Raw genomic sequence first — 20544 nt, 5'->3', positions numbered from 1 at the left:
GGGTGAGCTTTCATTCCTATTTCTGGGCATTGAAGACATCAAATAAAATCCTAGCCATTCTTATTTTTAGGATGCTAAATGAAACTTACGGGAAGCATCTAAAATTCAGCCATTGACCCTGAAAGTTTATTTGGGTACAAAGACCTGTGTCCTTGGGAGATTAGGATCTTTATACACTCCAACAGTGAGTCCAAAAAAATGTATTTAAGGAAAATGAAAATAGAATAAGATGACATTGTCACCGTTCCCAGCCTTCCCCTGCTACAGAAAACAAATTTAAAGCCTGTTTTTCATGATGGACCTTTAACATGGAGCCTTAAGCATAAACATTAATACTGGAACAGAAGCTGTACTTACTGTTCTTTTTTTTTTTTTTGGTACGTTAAAAAGCAATGTCTGGTTATAGACACAAGATATCCTGGCCCCCATCTCTCCTCCCCATAAAAATGCTAGAGTCAGTGGCAGGGGGAAGAAAAAGGAGAGCTATTCAGTGAATCAAATTTAAGATTTCTTGCCTTATTGACTTATAGCATGTGCTTAACTCAGGAAAAATTAATCTCTTTCAAAATGCACTTAATTATAATCAAATACCCATATCAATGTCTGTCACCACATCAGCACATCTGGCAACAATGAAGACATATTAACAATAAGAGTCAGAAAATCTGGCAATATGATCAACTAAAGCACGCAAAATCCATTCTCTACACTTAGACCACCAGTGACTAAGGATGGATTAACTTCCTGTCTCTAATACTGGCGCCTAAATTAAAGGGAAATTGCATCGCAATCTGGGTACCAGGTTTCTGGCTAGAAACAACAAAAAGCCCTTAGCTGAGCTACACCAGGCAGTGAAACCTTTGCTCTAGGTTTAGCCGCGATGTCTGTGATGGCCTACCCTAACAGCTGGTTTTAATTTAGTTTAAAAGAAGTGATTTGGCAACCATGTAAGTTTGCACCTTCAAAGTAGACAGATGTAAAAAGCCAATGTCCTGTAACATTAACCATTCTGGAGTCTCGCTGTTTTAATGCAGTGATGACAGCAGGATTCACAGCTTTTGCAAATAGTAGGCATCTGTACACAGAAAAACAAAACAGAGTGTTTTCACTTAGTTTTAATTACCATTTTATAGTAAGCAATCCTCTTTCTCTGACTTTGTATAGTTAAAGGCATTGGGTTCATTACTGCAAATTCAATCCAGCAAGAATTTACAATTGCTCAACTTGACTGAGCAACTGAATAAAGCACAGCGCTCATCTATAACCAGAAAAGGGCTGCTGAATAACGAACACAAGCATGAGTTAAACCAAAGAAAACATTATCTTGTACTTGGATTACCTTCTCGTATTGAGCATGGAAGTGGTTGCAGAGGCAAAAAAAGAGGGAGAAAGGGTATGGGAAAGCAAGGACTCGGGCATGCACTGCATATTTGGCAGATGCTTACCACTAAGCCACTTAGCAAAGAGTGATGCTACCAGGCAGACATCCAGTGCCTTTTTTCTCCTTTTACTAAATAGCCTGATATAGATTTGTACATCTACTGTGCATATCCCTCCACCAGATGCGCGCTCGCTCTTTGCACACAGGCAGGGGCAGGCTGTTGGTACTACAGCCTTCCGTGCATGAAAACTGAGAACGTGTGCACGCACAGCTGACAGTAGGAATTCACAAAGTGGACGATTTGCATGCTTATTTTGGTAGAAAGAGCTTCAACCCACCTCAGCAGCCACCAGTAGTTGTGGCAGGACCATACCTGCTCTTAGAAGCTGAACTTATTTAACACAGTAAATCCAGAGATACAAGTTTTAGTCAAATAAAGGTGCAGACATGCAACAGAAGGCACCTGCATATGCAACACTGCTACCCACAAACACAATTCACTCTCTTCATTCTTCATACACTAATGTGGGTCAGAGACCACATGGCAGCATATTTTATTAAAAGTAATGTGCAAATAAGATGCATGATACCTGCAAAGAGCATGGAGTTTCCATTTGTAAAAAGGTACAAGAAACAGTACAAAATTAGAATGCTTACTACTCATTTCAATAAAATGAAGTCTGACATAGAAATACATATGCTGTATTATTTACACCATTAATTTACAAAAGATATTATTTGCATAAAACAAAGCTATAAAATAATTAGAAATATAGTATTTTTATAAGGAATGTTTTCCCTGTATAAAAACGTAGAGCATTTTGGCAATTATGCTTTATTTGAATAAAAATGCATTTATTTGTTCTGAATTCATAGCATCACGTGGTTTCCTTCTTCCCTTCTTCCTTTCCTTATTCCCTTTTTAAATAGAATTCCACACTGAGGTAGTAGTATGTCAAAGTATTTCTTTGGTTCCCGAAATCAATGGCAGGTCCAAAAGGAGCTATGTATCCAAATCACAGGATTGGAAAGTAGAAGTCCTAAAGTTTTCAAAGGGCTGTTTATAAGTATAAATGCTATTTTCTCCTCTGGAAACTGTCCTTTCCTTTCCATCTTCATCTGCCTCTGCATCGAAGTCCAGTGAGGCATGAGGATTATTATAGGAGGTTTTTGGTTGGCAATTTGCTGGCTGTCTACAACTTGAAAAAGAGTCCAGCTGAGGCCTCCATAAAGGCTTTCCAAATGTTCCTGAAAGACAGTAAATGAGTAAGTAAATACAGAAATACTGATGCTAACAGTTTTGTGCCTCACTAAGGGCTGCACGTTAGACTGCAAGCCAAGGATCGACATAAGCAGAAGGTCACCGAAGTGAGATTTTACTGAACTGTTATTTTACCCCTTAAAAGAAAACATCCATGTGATTGCAAGCAAGAGTCAAGATTCTGCCACCTGAGACATTAAGAACATTTCCAAAGTCAATGTATAGCCACACACAACTTCATTACTTTTGTTTTCATGGCTACTCCCATCTCCCATTCCTTGGGGAGGGTGGTGAGGGCAGAGGTGGGCACACAGACCAAATGGCAAACATAATCACAAGTCACTTTCCGATGCAAAGGTCACAACAGTCTCTGTTTTGTTCTTCAGTGAACAAATGGCACATGAAATCTGCCATGCAGTCACAGAATGGTAGGGGTTGGAAGGGGCCTCTGGAGATCATCTTGTCCAACCCCTCTACTTGAGCAGGGACACCCAGAGCAGGGGGCACAGGAACGCGTCCAGGCGTGTTTTGAATGTCTCTAGGGCAGGAAACTCCACAACCTCTCTGGGCAGCCTGTTCCACTGCTCTGCCACCCTCACAGGAAAGTTCAGCAAAAAGAAAAAAACAATTTAAACCCCAACATGTATAGGGTTACGTAACATTCCCCCACTGTGCAATCAGAATGCTAAAACTATCTTTTTCTGGCTAGGATCTCCCATTAATAATAAAGGTACTGCCAGCCAAATTCTCCGTTCACACCTGTTCCTCTCTGCCCACAACTGGCTACAACAAACAAAGCCCAAAGAGTTTGGCATTTCAGTTGAATCTTTATTAATAAACTATCTGGATTCACTATCTAGAAAATAATTAGCGTGCCTGTCCCTCTTCACCATTGGGAAGGTGTTAGTATCAACACCTCTGAAAAAAGAGCCTTATTTTTTTTCACTGAGGAAAGATATGGCTGTTGCAAGTCAGAGTGTCTGTAAGTGACACTCAAAAGACTTATTTTCAGAGGATCATGTGCCACAGGATGATTTTGAAGAACTCAGTTTTTATTAAGAACTTAACATTACAATCATTAATAAATTTTGCACCCAAAAAGCCACACTTCTAGTTTTCCTTACTTGCTAGAAGCAAAGTTTTCAGGTAAAACTCTATCTAAGAAGTTACTAAAAATGGATTTGGACAATGTCCATATTTGCACCAGTGGTTTGCAGAGCAATTTTGCTCCTAAGACAATATGAAAGGACATCCCTCACAGCACCAAAGCTACAAATTAATCCTGTCTTTTTAAAAAAAAAAAATCCAAGCTGTGAACATTTTGGCTCATGCATCAGCAGTGATGTTAGTGCAAGCTGTTGTTGTCTTTGTGATTGTAAAGGCAAAAGGGGTGTTGAATCTGGAGAAAAAAATGCTGAAGAAGTGAATCCACAACTAAAGACAAGAAATCCATCAAGGCTTCCTCCACAGCCACCACCTCCAAGATCTAACCATAGGCTCCTTGAGTGGGGAGTGCCAATGATTATGAAGCCTCTGAGGCAATAATGATGCAACTTGGGTGGGGTAGTAGCTCAGAGAACTGACAAAAAAATAAAAGCAGCTCTGCATAGATTTTTAGGACAGAAGGGGGAATATGAGCCCTCAAGGCTGCATTAACTCCTGGGTATACCCACATACAGTAGAACTACTTTCTGCAGGAGACGTGGTAACGCCCTATCTGCACGGTCCCACCACAGCAACAGTGGCAGGCAGCCAGGAGAACGTGTGCAGTCCCAGGGCCTCTGCCAGATGTCATGGCATGCGATGTTTTACAGTCCAAACATCTGGCTTTAGAAGGGGGAAAAATTCAGGGCTTGTACGTCTCTCCCCACCTCCTGAGAACAAAGAGCCCAGTGATGCACATTTCCCTAGGTCCCCTTGCAGAGCCAGCAGACCAAGGCCCTGATCAACCATGCTGACACACCAGCTGGGAGACAATCCATGGTACCAGGGCTGCACTGGGTGCTGAGGTATCATGGGGATGAAAGCGGTGTGTGGTTTAACACACATATAAACCCAAACAAACAAACCAACACCCAAAATTTAGGGAGCTTCAAAGGTAAAGCAATGATCTTCTCCTTCCCTCCACCTCTTCCTGCAATCTGGATTAAAATTGTAAACTTTGAATTAAGCTTCAGGAACTCTTTTGTCATACACACCCTGAGAAAAGAAGACAAAGGAGGGATAGAGAGGGTATTTTCCCACAGTGCCTTACTCAGAAGGGTAAATAGTTTTGGCTCACTGTGTTATACAATATATCCTCATACACTGAAGTTCAAGTCTCCCCACCTGCCCTGAGCCTTTCTGCCAGCTACATTAATGTAAGAGTCACACCACTGATGAGATTTTTGTGTAAGCATGACCTATTAAGATCTCCTGATAATCTAAATATGCTCATTACAGAGTTTTACTATAGACACTTTTCTGTTCCTGAACTTCAAACATCTGGAACGTTGTATCTAATGGTCCTTAGAAGCAGGGTTTCCTGAGAAGCAGAAGAGGGCTCACAGGTGCACCCAGACGTGAATCACCTCACTGGACTACCACATCTGACCTGAGGACTCCTCCGATGTATGTCAGTTCTGCTTCTGACTAAGCCCCAAGCTGCTTCCTTTGTAATACAGGATAAGGCCCACCTCCCAGCTAACTCCTGGTAGGATCCAGAGGGCACCCTGACTCCTACTGAGTCAGAGCGCATGACTCCAACTGTCCTCGTGCACTGCAGTGGGGAGAGCGTGAGCCTACGGGTACAGGTCATCTGTGCAAGCCTTTAAAAAGATACTGCAGTACTGCAAGTTACTCAGGGAGGCAGAGGGGGAAGAAAACAAAAAGACAAGAACACATGCAAAACATTAAGGATAACTCTCAGACTGCGTTTCCTCAGCTACATCTTGTCCCTCCTCTCCTCCTTTCTGAAGTATTTATATTCCATATGCTGTATTCTCTCACTAGATTCACAGACATCTGCAAAAATCCCACACAAAACCGCACAAAATTAGTTTTTTCATGACATTAGCTATATAAGCATCTAAACGCTACCGCAGAATTACCTATTGTAGGAATGGGAAAGAAAAAGCTGAGAAATCAGTTTTGCTTAGTATTGGAAGTAGGAAACGAGACAGCAAGGATACCAGCAGCTTGAATAAAAACCAATAGGTAGAACATACCCATGAAAGTGCTGTTACTGACAATAGATGAGGGTTCCAAACTTGTGTTTAAATCAGATGTGTCCAAGTTTAGACTTTTGCTTTTTAGTCCAGTTCCTTCATTTTGAGTATAAATGGAGTTAGTCAATTTGCTACTTGTAGCCTGCATACCAGTAATGCTAACACACTGGTCAAAGGGGTCCTCCAATGGAGGTGAGTATTGATAGCATTCCTTTTTCTTTAAATATCCAGACTCATAAGGGTCCAGGCATGCTGTTCTTTGGTCAGGGCTGCAATCTGAAGGAAATGAAAAATTGTTTTTAGAGATTCATCATAGCACAAGATAAAATCAGGACTAAAACTCCCCCCGCAACTTACTTGCACTGTATGCTTCAAAGGCTTCAGAGCCATATGTGTTTCCTTTTAAATACAAAGTCCCCGAAGTCCCCAGATAGTGGCACAGGAACGGATCTGTAGCACCCTCCAAGTCTGTTTCACTGCCGTTATCTAGATGGCAAATGCCTTAAAAGTAAAATGGACGTGTCAGCGTATGGTCTTTTCTTAAGCTTCAGCTTATGGTTTCTTGAGCAGGTTTTGTTCTTTTAAGAACCCTGTCTGTTCAACTAAATTTCAGTGTATTTAGAGCTTGCTTAAGATAAACCTAACCTTTTGATGAGAACTCTAATTCTAGCAAGTGTTCAATTAATTAGCTTGACAGAGAATGTGTCACACTTTGCATCATTACACAGTCCCTGGATAACAGAACAAACCCAATCGCAGCGATCAGAACAAGGGACTTCCTTCCTCTAAAGCACTGGAAGCCAGGCTTGTGCTCTGTCACATAGCCACCTCTCAGAGCAGAGTACTATTGAGAGAGTCCTGTGTGGAAGAATGTGGGGGAGTCACTGGCTGCTTCAGCAGCTCTACTGACTTTCAGCTTAACGGTTCCAGAAAGCTGTGGACATGGTCTGTAGTTCTTGCTCCACAGGCTTGGAGTGAGAGGCTACTCCTCTCACTACCCTACAACTGCACAACTATCTCACCACTGCTCCATTCCCACCTGCCCCAACCCTGACTGTATCTCGACCCCAACCCCTTCCGAGCCAGGCGCCTTTTCCTCCCTAACCCAGGTATGTTCTGGATTCTCAGGAGACAGATGTATAAACATTAAGTACTGCAGCTTTTAACTTGCAGTCACCTTAAATCCTTTATTGACTCTGACCCTAATGACTTTTCTAACAGGAAAGTTTAACCTGTTATATTATACTAAAGCTACCTTGGTATTACCACCCATGGCTACATTCCATTAAAAGCATCCCTTTCAAGCTGTAACAGAGGAAGACATGCTGTTGCAATTCCTTTTGGATACTTGTTTTGGAAATGCGATCATCGGCATAAATTTACCCTTGAGACTAGAGAAAAACTTCATGATTTAAGCAAAGCTGTAATGTCATTTGGATGGACAGAACCAAGTTTCTGTTATCTCATTGAAGCAATCCCAAGCAATAAATTTCACATCCTCTCTTAAACTTCAGTGAAGACATTTCTTTAGTGTGATTTCTATTAGTTAGAAAGACAGTAGCCAAACTGCAGCTACTCAAGTAGCACGGAAAATCTGCTTAACATTTTACACCTACCATTACTGTCCCTCTGCTGCAAAAAATACCCTCCCACAGAAGATGTGAGGAACTGATGATGGCTGCCATTTTCAGACGAACCATATCCATCCTGCCTTTCAGCCAGCGTCCCCTGGGATGACAGGTAACTTGGAATGTCAGCAGGCAAATTTGTTTCATCTGTGGGGAAGCAAAACACACACAAAAGCCATCAGCATACTTCAGAGTTTGTAGAAGCATTTTTAAACTTGTCAGCAAAGTGCTGAAGGTAACAAGGAACTCTGACTCTGAGTCAAAGCACACAAATGTTCCTACAATAAGGTCATTGCAAAGCAACCACAAACATTTTTTTTTTCCTTTCCAAGGCAAATCTTCAGTTTACACACCTGTATTTGTGATGCTGCAATCTTCATTCCTCCTTCTGGTGTGGTAGATGATGACCACCCACACCAAGGAAGTACCCACCACACAGCAAACCACAGCTATGATCACAATGCCAACTGTGGCCCATCCATCATCATCAAGTGATGGGGCAATGTTTTGAGGAGAATCACAGGTGGGAGTAGGAATTACATTAAGACGGATGTTGCCTCGTTCTGTTCCAAGCGTATTAGACATTTCACAAGTGTATTTCCCAGCATCTTCTACATCTGTATCCACAATAATTAGTAACTGATTGCCTGCAGCAAAAAAATGTCTTTCCGTTACCACGAGAGGGCTGTCATCCTTAGTCCAGTTCAGTCGGGGTGGAGGGCTACCACCAGCAATACACTGCAAGACTGCAGTTTCACCTTTTGTTACGGTTCGATCCAGCAAAGGGCGCAAAAATGATGGTGTTTCTGAAAAAAAAGCATAAGCCTTATATTCTAAATGACCTTGCAAGAATGGGAACATGTCCCTTTCCTTTGCAAGAATGGGAGCATGTCCCCTTCCTTCATAGCTCAAGAGGAAAAGCTAAATTAAGTGCATCAGTAAGGCCTAATGAAGCTTGCTCTCATTCTCAGAAAAAAACACATTCAAGGAATTTGAACTTAGAACCTATAGTTTACTTGTCAACTGATCAGACGTAGACGCTTGATTACCTTCGCAGGTAAAAAGACCACATCATACATGCTCAAGATTGCAGAGAACTAGATTTTAAATGGTTAACAAAATATCAGGAAATTAAATGCTAAACAAATTCTCCTGTCTCTATACAAAAATAAAAGCCCCCTTTTTTGTCCCTCTGCATATGAGACATTGTGTACACATTGAGAAATGTAACTAACTTTTATTATTTTGCATCATAATAGTGATGGTATGGTGGAGCACATATTTCTAATCTATGTGCCAATACAAATTATTTCAGAGTATTTCTATACAGCACTTTCATAACAATGCTATTTTTGATCAGCTGACAATTTTAAAAGTGTTCAGCAATAGTTCTGTTCAAGGAGATTATGCCACTGAGGATTGCCAATGTCTTACCTAGTACTGTTAAGGTTGCATTAGCTGAAATGCTTCCAGCAGTGTTTTGAGCTGTACAGCTATAAACGCCTGTGTCCTCTATCTTTACATCAACAATAAAGAATACGTCATCTTCAGGCATGACATGCATGCGCCTCTTGCGTGCCGCAGGAAAATCTGTTCCACCATCTTTCTGCCAAGCAATCTGTGGGACAGGATGCCCAACTGCAGCACATTCCAAACGTGCCATTGCCCCGGCACGAATGGTTAAGTCCATCGGGATCTTTGTAAATGAAGGCAGCACTAAAGAAAAGTTAGTGATACCAAAATGAACAAATGAAACATACTTTTCCTTTTTTGTATAGCATATTCTTAACACCCTTCTTGGACCTAAAAGTTTTCAGAAGCATACAACCTAAATTTATCAGTAGCCAGCAAACAGAAAGGGAGGGAGCTGTGAAGTATGAGATAATCTAGATCAAAATGCCCTAGTGAGACCACATTTGGAGTACTGTGTCCGGTTTTGGGCCTCCCCGTTTAAGAAGGACGTGGAACTGCTTGAGCAAGTCCAGCGGAGAGATACCAAGGTGATTAGGGGACTGGAGCATCTCCCTTATGAAGAAAGGCTGAGACACCTGGGTTTGTTGGGCCTGGAGAAGAGAAGACTGAGGGGGGGATCTTATCAATGCTTGTAAATATCTAAAGGGTGGGTGTCAAGAAGATTGGGCACCACTGAAAAGAGTCTGGCCCCATGACAGGACAAGGGGCAATGGGCACAACTTGGAACAGGGGAAGTTCCAGACAAACATGAGAAAAAACTTCTTTCCTGTGAGGTTGCCAGAGCAGTGGAACAGGCTGCCCAGGGAGGTTGTGGGGTTTCCTTCCCTGGAGACATTCAAACCGTGCCTGGATGCGTCCCTGTGCCCCTGCTCCAGGTGTCCCTGCTCAAGCAGGGGGTTGGAGGAGATGATCTCCAGAGGTCCCTTCCAACCCCTACCAGTCTGATTCTGTGAAAATCTCATTTCTGCTAACAGCCTCCTACATGACCTTTCCATAGTACCTTGAAACAAAGTATAAACTTACCTCCTGTAAAGAAAAGATTAATGTTTTCTAATCTTGTTATATAGTTGTTGTCAGATTTACTATGAATTGGGTCTGTTATTTTTTTCCTATACTATGGTTCAGCACAATGGAGCCAGATGTAAAACTGAATGGTGACCTTGTAACTAAATACATTTTAAGAAATAATCTCAGCTTATTAAGGGATCTTCTAAAAGACACAGATGATGACAATAGAAAAAACTATGTTTACATATCCTGATTAAAATCATTCTGCTTTAAGTCCTCAAGCAAAAAGTAACATACTTACTGTTTACTGTAAGTTTGGCTTTGACAGAGTAGGATGAACCAAAATGATTTGAAATAACACACTGGTATTTCCCTTCATTGCTGAATTCAACATTGCGCAGTCGAAGGATGGTAGTGTACTCCATCACTTCACCGCCCTGTGCCCGGAGGTGTGCATAATTCTCCATTTCAGCATCTTGCAGTAATTCGTTGTCTTTCTTCCATGCAAAAGTCATCGGGGAATCACTGCTGCTGGCTGCCGAACATACAAAACTCAAATTGGAGCCTTTGATTGCTGACTGGGTTTCTGGCTGGACAGTGATCTGTGGTTTAGGAAAATCATCTGCACAGAAGGGAGAAAAAGGAAAAGGAAAAGTAACACAGAGGAAGAGAAAACAATACACATATATATGTATGTGTGAAGCCTTTTTAGAAAGAGCTTGTAAGCCCTGTTTTATAGGTTTGAGAGAAGAGTCAGATAAGTATTTATAAAATGGATACACAATGCTTTCATTTTAAATTTTGTTAGCCTTAGGTCATTTAAAGATGCCGTATTTATGAGTTTATTGTGCCAAGTCATCTCTTATTGAAGAGAAAGCACATTTAAAAGCAGACTGTGTGTTCAGTTTATTCAACAGCAGCACTAAAGGGGAGAGAACAACCTCCTGACATCCGTAAGAACTATTCTGAATGTCAGTCATGAAGCCTACCCTTAATATTCACAACACCTCAGGCTGCTGTGAGTTTTTCTTTATTGAAAGCACAGTTGTTCTGCCATCAGAAACTGCAAGTTAACGTCAAAGGTTTTCCCCAAACCCACAAAAAACAACCAGGTACAAAAGTCACTATTTCAGTGATTTGTGGCTGTTTGGTCCATCTTACAAACACAGCAGTGCTGAAAATCCCTTAAGCAGGGCAGCACAGAAGAATTTTAAGAGACTAGTTTCTGGAGGTCCCTAATACTATTGGAAACTTACCTTAAAAGTGCTATTTTGTGAGTTTACAGGATTAGTTGCCCTCTGAACTATTTATTCTGTCAATTGTGTGTACATTGCTTGTGCAAAGGGAGTGTGCAACAAAACATTTCATCTCCCAGAAGCAAAAGCTTTAGCATATTCCCACCTTTCAAGATGTCTCCTACCTCCTGACAAAGACACAAGCCCAAACTTCACAGGCACTGCAGGAAAAGCACTAGGCCTCAGCTACTCTTTACTGCAGGCCCTGCCTGCACTGCAGTCAGGTTTTACCTATAGCCCCTTTGCCCCCTTACATCTCGTCTGTTCGGGAACAACACACCAGAGCCAAAGCTTAATTTCCTTGAAGAACCCCCACGCCACATGTTACAAAAGAAAATGATACGTGCAGACAGCCTGAACTTGAGCTGCCCGCAGAACACGTGCAAGTCTGGACCACACTCCAGCGACAGGGCAACACAGATCCCCCGATCTCGGACCGTAAGTATGGGCCTTAAGAACCTCCTGGGCCATTTGGTTTTCATGCTTCATATCCAGGCTTTAAGTCCTCCATGACAAACTATAGCATTTCCAAATTGAGTTGATACTTTCACTGACTTTGCACAGGGATAACTAAGGAAAACATTGTAAATACTTCAGTTTGCCTTGTGAAAGGACAGGAGAACATACTTCATTCTGTTTTAGTTATACTGTCAATGGAATAATAAAATATTTTAAAATCTGAAATATTTGGCAGGAAGGGGGGATGAAAAGGTCACTCAAATAAGCAGATACTACAGAAAAACACTCTAGGATAAGACTGGCAACGTGTTTTGTCAGAACAGGAAAATTTGAGTGTATTTGAATACATGTATTACAGAAACACATGCACATATATATACACACAGACACACACACTCTCTCCAAGAAACGTATTTCTCATTTTATAGAAGCCACTCAACTACTATGTAACAGAAAACAAGCTATTCATCACCTACACAGTACTCTTTCAGCATCACTATGTTAAACTGAATTAATTAATACAGGTCAAAAAAGCATCTATTCTGTTTTGCTTCCAGTTACCTTTAGTACAGAAATCTCTTATGATGTGTTTCAGCTTGAAAGACATGATCTTACGAAGCACAAATTACACAGATCTTCTATTTATTATCTATAAATAAGTAATGTTGTATTTATATATTGTTATGTATTTATATATTATATAAATAATAATATATTCTATAATTAACATATATTTTATTATTTCTGTTCTAGTTTCACAGATATGGAACCCTTGCCTAACACGTGCTTTCCTTGAACAAATTTAGGAGACTCCCTCCTATCTCCTAGCTGTTTTCAAAAATGTAACATGGCATGATTTGGAGGATTTATACACTCATAAATTATACTTAATAGATTATTTATTTTCATTTCAGACAGGACTTAACACACTCCTCCTGAAAATTCCATATAAGCAGAAGTGGCCATTATAAACTTACAAGGGACAGTGTGTACACCCAAACACCTAGTGATAGCACACTTTAAAGATTTAATAAACAGTGAAACACTCATTGATTGTATTAAGAGATTCTAGTTACTTCTGCACGACAATTACTTTATGTATGAAATGTAACAACTTCTAGTACATCCCTTTTTGCTAATACATCTTAAAGGTTTGAAATTAATTCATTAAAAATGGCATTCAGCAGCTAGAAGATCACGATCCACCATGGTTTGACATATAAGAGATATATTTTAAATCCCTCAATTTAATTTCTTGCCAGAATGAGCTTGTCATAAATAAGAATGTCTATTTCATATATACTCCATTAGCTATCGAGTAATCTTCAATTTCCTGCACTATGTCAACTTCTCCTTTCCAGGAGTAGCTAGATTATGCACCACCTACTCATTATTTAACATTAACACATTAAACATTTGACTGCTAATAGGAAGGGAGAAAATAACAGTTTTGTACACTATTTTATATTCTGTGCCTGCTTTCCCACCGAAAAAAGGGTATGAGTGGCAACAGTAAAAACTAAGCAGTCATATTTGCTATGAAAGTTATTGAGAAGACAAATATGGTTACTGTTTTGCCTCCAAAGAACATAAAGTTTGAGTTTTCTTTAGTAAGAAAAATAATATACAACAAAAATACATGAAATCCAGTTATCTTTTAATTTCCTGGTATTTTCAAAGCTCCCACTTAATGTATCAGAGGACTCACACATCTTTACTCTGAATGCTTAGCTTCACTTTGCTTTAAATAGAGAACATAACATACAGGTGATAATGCATGTCACTAAACACACATAGAGAAATTTCAGTTTTAAGGCAGATGCTATCACCTCAAATTCTCGAGTCTTAAAGTAAAAATATTTTACTAGTATTTACTATCTGGAATACTGAAATATAAAATATCAGTAGCATAACTGTGGTAATCGGGTGTTTTAAAATACAGTTTACATACAGGGAATAACTTACATCGTCCAAATAGTTTTTAAAGTAGACAACAAGTACATATAAAAAAAGATCAGAGCTGAGGCCAGTATGACTATTTTACCTTCAAATTTTCTCAGCTCTGGAATAACTACAAGACTGATGAAGTATGAAAATAATTTATGAATAATCAAAACCAAAAAATGCATCTTAAGTTTGCCAAAATACATCTCACTTAAAAATGCCAGTTATCTAAACAATATCTATCCTTTAAATCTGGAGGCATATATATTTACCACCACAAACTATTGAGCTTTCCTTTGCATGCTATGTTATGTACTAAGTAAACAAGCTGTACATGAAATAAAAGTCAGAAAACCGTCACTCCCCATCTGTGCAAAGCCACAAGCTTTGAGCATCTACATCACAGTTTGGGACCAGAGAAGGAAATGTTAACAAATATTAAATCCTCTCCATTTTATTAGAGAAATCAAAACATATCAGAGAAACCACAACAAAAATCAACACATTCAGCAAAATATGTTCTATGGAATGAGGAACAGAGGCTATACTCACCACAGACAAACCCATCCAGGCTGACAGCAAAAATACTTTTCCCTTTTAGCAGCTGAGGATGGGCACAACTGGCATTTACAAAGCTCTGAAAGTTGTTCTCTGACATCCACTGTGGTAGCCATTTCAACTGGCAGTCACACAAGAGACTCGACGTATTTAAGTGCCTAAGAAAAAGCAACCGCATTCAAAGCCTGTTTGCTTGGCTTTTTTGTTTGTAATACAGATTTATATGAGCACACATCAGTAACAAAACTGAATTTTTAGGCTAAATACATATATCACAAGAGAAAGACAGCAATGTTATTTAGCTCAGATGTGGCGACACCACTGTCATGATTCCTACATTCTACAAAGCAGACATGTTATCTTGAACTTCCAGTTTCTGCTACGAATATGAGTCCAGGCAGTCAGGCATGTTTGAGTTGTCTTTTGTACAGAACTACTGTCAGCAGTAGGACACAAAGAATGGGCACATAGGACAGTCCAGAAGGGAGGCGCTCTGGAAGCTAACATCAAAAAAATTCTGAGACAATTTCATTCCCTTATTTCCATTTCAGTCAGAATTTATCTCGGGGAAGATCTTTAAAAAGAGGATTGGGGAGACGAAGAATAGTTAAGTGTTGAAATTATCAGCTTACCTACCCTATGCGAATAGCTACATTCACAGAGGGGAATAAAAATAAGAAAGCAAAGGGATATTCTGTGAAGCATCTAGAATCAGGAGTTGAAGTAGGAAGAGTTCTCAGTTTCGGCTGAAAACTCAGAATCACCTTTAAAAAAAAAATATATTAAAACCCACAGTCAGTAATAAAATTCTTCCCTTCAAATCTTACCTGTTCTTGGAGAAAAAGCAAAAATAATTTATGGCTCCAGGGAGAGAAACAGCTTTAAAGATAAATGAAGACATACCAATTCTTGATTTTTGTTCTTGAAGAAAAGGAAGAGCGTGTCTCTGCTTTTTTTCACACTAACACTGCATGGATAAAACCTAAAGATGCCAGCTCACCAGTTCACATTGAGATGAAACAGAGCATCTTTCACTGAAGTTCTAGGGGCATTCTTGTTACCCTTAGGAGGCAGAGAAACCACAGCATTTTTTGCTACCCTGACGCAGAGGGTATCTGTCATATTATTTTCAGATTTACTCTCTAGGGGCCTCAGAATAAAATTACTAGATGGGAATTTATACTAAATAATCTTACTTCTGGGAAAGTACTTTCTACCATCTGTCTACATCGTCCTCAGATATAATGGATGTCTACCAGGTGCTTCAAGAAAAGTAAGGAAAAAAAAACCCCAACAAATCTTGAATAGTTATTTCAGTGAAGTGTTCAGAGTCTGGTATCTTGTAGCATCTCACACCTTCTGGAGCAGTGTTAGCCTGTCATTTCATCACATTTGATCACTCTTCAAATCATTTATATCAATCCCTAATTGTCAACACAGTGCTCCCACTGCTTGTCTTGAGCCAAATGTAGCAATAGCCCTGCTGTTGGCTGAGTGAATTCAGCGAACTAACCAAGCAATACAACCAAGGAAGAGGAAAGCCAGAAAACCCCTGGCTATGGGTAGAAGCATGGCTGCTGCTTTCTAGAGCAGCTGTAGCTACACCAGGATATGGGTAACATCAAACTGAACTTTGAATGAACTAAATATTGTCTAGATAAAAGGAAGAAATATTTTACAGTGTGAACAATAATATGCTGCAACAAGCTCCCCAGGGATGTGGTAGAGACCCCAGCACCGGAGATTTTTAAGACAACTGGACAGGGTGCTAGATAATCTCTTCTAGACTTCCTTTTCCATGAAAGGCTGGACCAGATGACCTTTTGAGGTTCCTTCCAACCTGGGCTGTCCTATGATTCTGTGAAATACATAAGGCTCCTCATTACTTTCTCTATGGCACCCAACATGGCGTAATACTGTAAGATGAAGTAGAGAGCCAGCTGCTAGGGTGATACTTAATAGGAGTCTGAAGAACACAAATGAAAATCTCCAGAGAAGCTTCAGGCGGTTTCTACTCATAATGAGAGCAGCATCTTTTTGTTATTCTTTAGTTTGTTGACAGATTGTCCACAGAGCAGCTCAGGACAACAGATCTAACTAGAGAAGGCTGATATGAATAGAGGAGACATAAGATATATGCAAGAGGAAGAATTAGCTGTGCTCAAAACACAAGGAAGAGTTACAGCATTTTTTCTGCATTGATCAACAGAAAAAGAGGGTAGAAGGACAAAAAAATCCCCCAAAACTCACTAAAAGAAAACATTCTTCCCAGTGACCGCTTCATGACTTCTCTGAAGATCTGCCCCTTTGCTACTACAGGGCAGAAGGACCCAATTACAAGCACTGACAACCAGGTCTTTACAAAAGAATTACAGCACTGCATTTCACTGGTCCACTAAGCTTTACTCAGTGATAGCACTGCTGAGCTTATAGCACATTACATCAAAGTCTCCCTTATCTAATACCTATTAGAGATCAGCCAATTTAAAATAAGGACTCTAGACACCAAATGTAGCTGAAAATGAACACCTCTATCCTACACTATCTCACTTAAATACAGTCATCACACAAAAAATGGGAAAAAAAAACCCCACCAAAAAAAAACCCAAACCACTGACATACCCTTTTCGTGTGACTTCAGAGAGATTGCAGTGGGAGTTTATCACTGCATCAGGCAATACCTTACAAGGCTTTTATTTATATATTTATATGGAGACATATATAGTTAATAGAGGTGATGTCTTTAGACAGAAACTTACAATTCTTTGAGTTTCTTCATTTGTGAAAATGCATTTCCTTGAACTGACATAATTGCATTGTTACTTAGATCTCTAAGGAAAAAAAGAAAAATAACGTTAGAGGAGGAAAGAGTTATTTATTAAACCAAATGTATTTAAGACTCAAGGAAGAGTTTGCTACCTTAGTGATACACGAAGGACCCCCTAGCTCATAAACTAAAGAGACAGGATTAAGGAGTTTTATAGCATGCTTAATACATAACACTTTCCGCATTAGTTCTTATATTCAGCATAACTCCAAAATAAAAGAACCTTCCCAAGATCACAGTAGCAACCAGGGTAAGTGTATTTCATTCAAAGTTGCAAGTAAAGCTTGTTAGTCCTACTTTTATTTCAATTATTATCAAAATTCGTTTTTTCTAATGTTGAGTGAAATGTGAATTTCTACTACTTACAGGTGTTCAAGTGCATCCAAACCAGAAAATGCTTTCTTTGTAATGGATCTAATTCTGTTTCCTTGAAGTATCCTGAAAAACGTTAAGTACATGATGCAAAAAAGATGCAATAAAATGGAAGCATTTTTTGAACCGAACCATTGTGGTTTTGGCATTTATTTCTAAACTGTGACTAGTATTCACCATTCAACCTTCCCCAATGCAGCAAAATGTCTCACCTCTAAAAGATATTAATTTATTCCCTTGACTAAACATCTAGATTTTAGAATGATTTTAGAAGATGTTTAATATGTAGAGTTCAGTGATATGGATTATTCTAAATGTGTACACGTAAGCACCTTTTTATGTCACAGATGTTCATTTGACAGTTTCAATAAAATGAAGCCACTTCCATTGGATGCTGCATTACTTTATCAAAGATTATCCCTGTCACTATGCCTTTGTCTTATAATGCACTTATTACTTCCTACTATGGGAAACCCTTATTCTTTGAGAAATGTTTCCATAAATAGAAGTAATATTTAAAATATTTCAGATTAGTTTGACTTCACAAATCTGGAACTTCTTTTATAGGAAAGGAACATTTTAAAGAGAACAAATTGGTAAGGGAGAAAAAAAACCATCACAGGTATATACATTGTTACATGTTGGTCTTGTCCCTTGAATCTAAACTAAGAAATAGGCTTATTCCTTATAAGCTTAAGGAACGATGAGATACAAACACTGCAGCAATACTCACAGCTTCCTAAGTTTATCTAGGCCAGAGAAGGCACCATTCATGTCTTCAATAGTCCATGATATTTCATTGTTTTTCAGATCCCTGTTTAAGAGGGGAGGGGAAAAATCAAACCACAAGAGGTATTAAAAAGAACAAGGTACATAGTTCTTCAAGAGCATGTATTATTTAAAACAATTTCTAAAATAGCTTTCTGGCAGGTTGTTTTTTGTTTGTCTGGGGGTTGGTTGGTTTGTTTAAGAGAAGCTTTTCCCAATTAGCTATTTCATTTCAATTTTTACTGAGAGACTTTGAAGACTGTTACTACTTTTTCTACTGACAATTAAAAAGATCACAAACCCAACAATTTTAAAAATCACTAGAAAACAAACCCACATTCCCCTACAAGGGTATTCAGATACCGGACTATCATAAGAGAAGGAGCATCATAGGAAAGGAAAGCATCAACTGTTTTCCCCTTCGAAACAAAATATACTCATGCCTAAGTTCATAATATTAACACACAGAGACCACACAGAGATTTATTAATACAAGTGAATCATATTTACATACTACAACATCCACAACACTGGCTTGATTATCTGTGAAACATAAAGAGATTAGAGATTTGTGAAGAGAATGGTGCATCAGCAAAAAAATCAATAGGGTAGGGCTAGAGGAGGAAAAAAAAAAATCTAGGGGGAAAAGCCTATCACTTAATTCCTAGATACCTTTCAAGCCTCCGACTTCCTCTCTTTATTATCTGTATCTCTCTGTACTTAAAAAACATAGCATACACCCCCCTGAATTACATCTTTGCTAGATGCCCAAAGTGCGAGTATGTGAGCAAACCCCTGAAAGTAAAGTTTTAGCACCCTTTTCAAAGCCTAGAGGGACAGGCAACCATTTCATTCATCTGGCTAACAGATGGGTCAATGGTACGCAACTGGAAGATTTTAATGGAGCGGAATATATTTAGATTAGTTTACTTTTTCTTCCCCTTCCATTAAGAAATGCTATTTCAAAAAGATGCCCAAATGCTTAAAGCAATTGCTCAGTCACAACAAGCATCAGCATCTGTATTAATACAGAGTTTTAAGCTTTATGGTCTTATTTCTGCCATGAGGGAAAATGTTGATTTGGTTAAGCCACAACTATGATCCAGATCCCTAAAGCTGTGGGTAGCAGTGCTGCTTTGGTTGCTGCTTTTGTACAGCAACATGCCTTTCCTATAATAATGCTACTGAAAGTTCATATTGTAATTACCACCATCCATTGCGCACAGCCTTAACGAAAGAGGAAGTTCTCCCTCTCTCAACTATTCTGAAAAAAAATCCTACTGTAAGAAAAACATGCTGATCTGGAAAAGTTAACAAAAGGTTCTTGTATATTTCATAAGAAAAAGACAAATCTATAAACATTGAGGGTTTTTCTTAATGTTTTTGACCTTTAAAAAAAGAGTTTGTCAACTTACAAAGTCTGTAGACTGGAAAGTCCCCGGAAGGCACAATCGGCAATGTAATTTACTTTATTGTTTCCAATGTACAGTCCAACCAGCACGCTTAAACCAACGAAGCTTGAATCATCTAACCTTGCTAAGTGATTGAACGTCAAATCTCTGCATTTTTAAGGAAAAAAAATATATTTTAACGTTTATGCTGCAGTGTTTATTACTCAGTTCAACCCAGGTGAATTTTCAAGGGGAGGGGAAGTTTTTTCCGTACACCTATCACAAAACCTACTACACCATTTTTGATCACACAGCTTGTGTGTAAGTTACTGCAGAATTAATTTCTTTCATTTGAATACAACTGTGTTACAGTTTTAGTACAACTGCCACAGTGAAATGAACCAGTCACAGCTGGCTTCAACTTCTTTCAACAAAATATAACTGTCTCACATACAAAAAAGTTGTTGTCACCTTGGAAACTTTGTTATGAAAAATTCACAGATTGGTGGTAAGAAGCTCATGCTTTGGCATGTACCTGGCTTTCAAAGCTGGAATAGAATAAAAGCTACTCACAGCTCACTGAGTTTTTGGCAAAATTCCCAGGCATCAGGACTGATCCTGCTGATGGCATTTTGGCTGAGATGGAGCTGCTGCAGCATCAGCAAGCCATAAAGCCAGCCTTTGGTTACCTCTGTTAAGTTGTTATGGTCCAGCTGCCTACAAACACATACGAACACATACAAACAGAAAAAAGAAAGACATAGGGTTCAGAAACTCAGTGGCATGTGTGCTTTGCCACAGGTCCATACCTGACTTCATGATACTGGCTAGATAGCTGCAGCCTCTATTTACATTTAGAGTTGTATGCACGCATTCAGAATGTGCTGTCCTACACATTCACCAACGACTGCTTGCTGCTTTTCAAACTACACTGGAACAACTTAATTCAAAACATCTTTAAATTTTATCAAAC

General features: G+C 39.2%; 1 protein-coding gene across 3 annotated transcripts in view; it reads right to left on the bottom strand.

Annotated features, from left to right (window-relative positions):
* Positions 1 to 382: 382 nt before the first annotated feature.
* The window catches only part of LRIG3 (leucine rich repeats and immunoglobulin like domains 3), a 45410-nt gene continuing 25248 nt past the window's right edge, over positions 383 to 20544 (bottom strand). For 2 of the 3 annotated variants that reach the window (XM_075080942.1, XM_075080940.1), the window contains 13 exons: positions 20145 to 20288; positions 19596 to 19739; positions 18146 to 18226; positions 17407 to 17478; positions 16973 to 17044; positions 14208 to 14371; positions 10259 to 10579; positions 8911 to 9192; positions 7830 to 8282; positions 7465 to 7623; positions 6206 to 6349; positions 5849 to 6124; positions 383 to 2629 (listed from right to left, as the gene is read on the bottom strand). In XM_075080942.1, the coding sequence (XP_074937043.1) occupies positions 2385 to 2629; positions 5849 to 6124; positions 6206 to 6349; positions 7465 to 7623; positions 7830 to 8282; positions 8911 to 9192; positions 10259 to 10579; positions 14208 to 14371; positions 16973 to 17044; positions 17407 to 17478; positions 18146 to 18226; positions 19596 to 19739; positions 20145 to 20288 (2557 nt within the window). In that variant the 3' untranslated portion in view covers positions 383 to 2384. The remainder of the gene's footprint in view (positions 2630 to 5848; positions 6125 to 6205; positions 6350 to 7464; positions 7624 to 7829; positions 8283 to 8910; positions 9193 to 10258; positions 10580 to 14207; positions 14372 to 16972; positions 17045 to 17406; positions 17479 to 18145; positions 18227 to 19595; positions 19740 to 20144; positions 20289 to 20544) is intronic. The other variant, XM_075080941.1, reaches the window with a different exon arrangement.

Source organism: Phalacrocorax aristotelis, chromosome 1, assembly GCF_949628215.1.
Source record: "Phalacrocorax aristotelis chromosome 1, bGulAri2.1, whole genome shotgun sequence".
NCBI classification, from domain to species: domain Eukaryota; kingdom Metazoa; phylum Chordata; class Aves; order Suliformes; family Phalacrocoracidae; genus Phalacrocorax; species Phalacrocorax aristotelis.
Note: the sequence above shows the minus strand (reverse complement) of the source record. Positions and strands in the feature narration are given on the sequence as shown.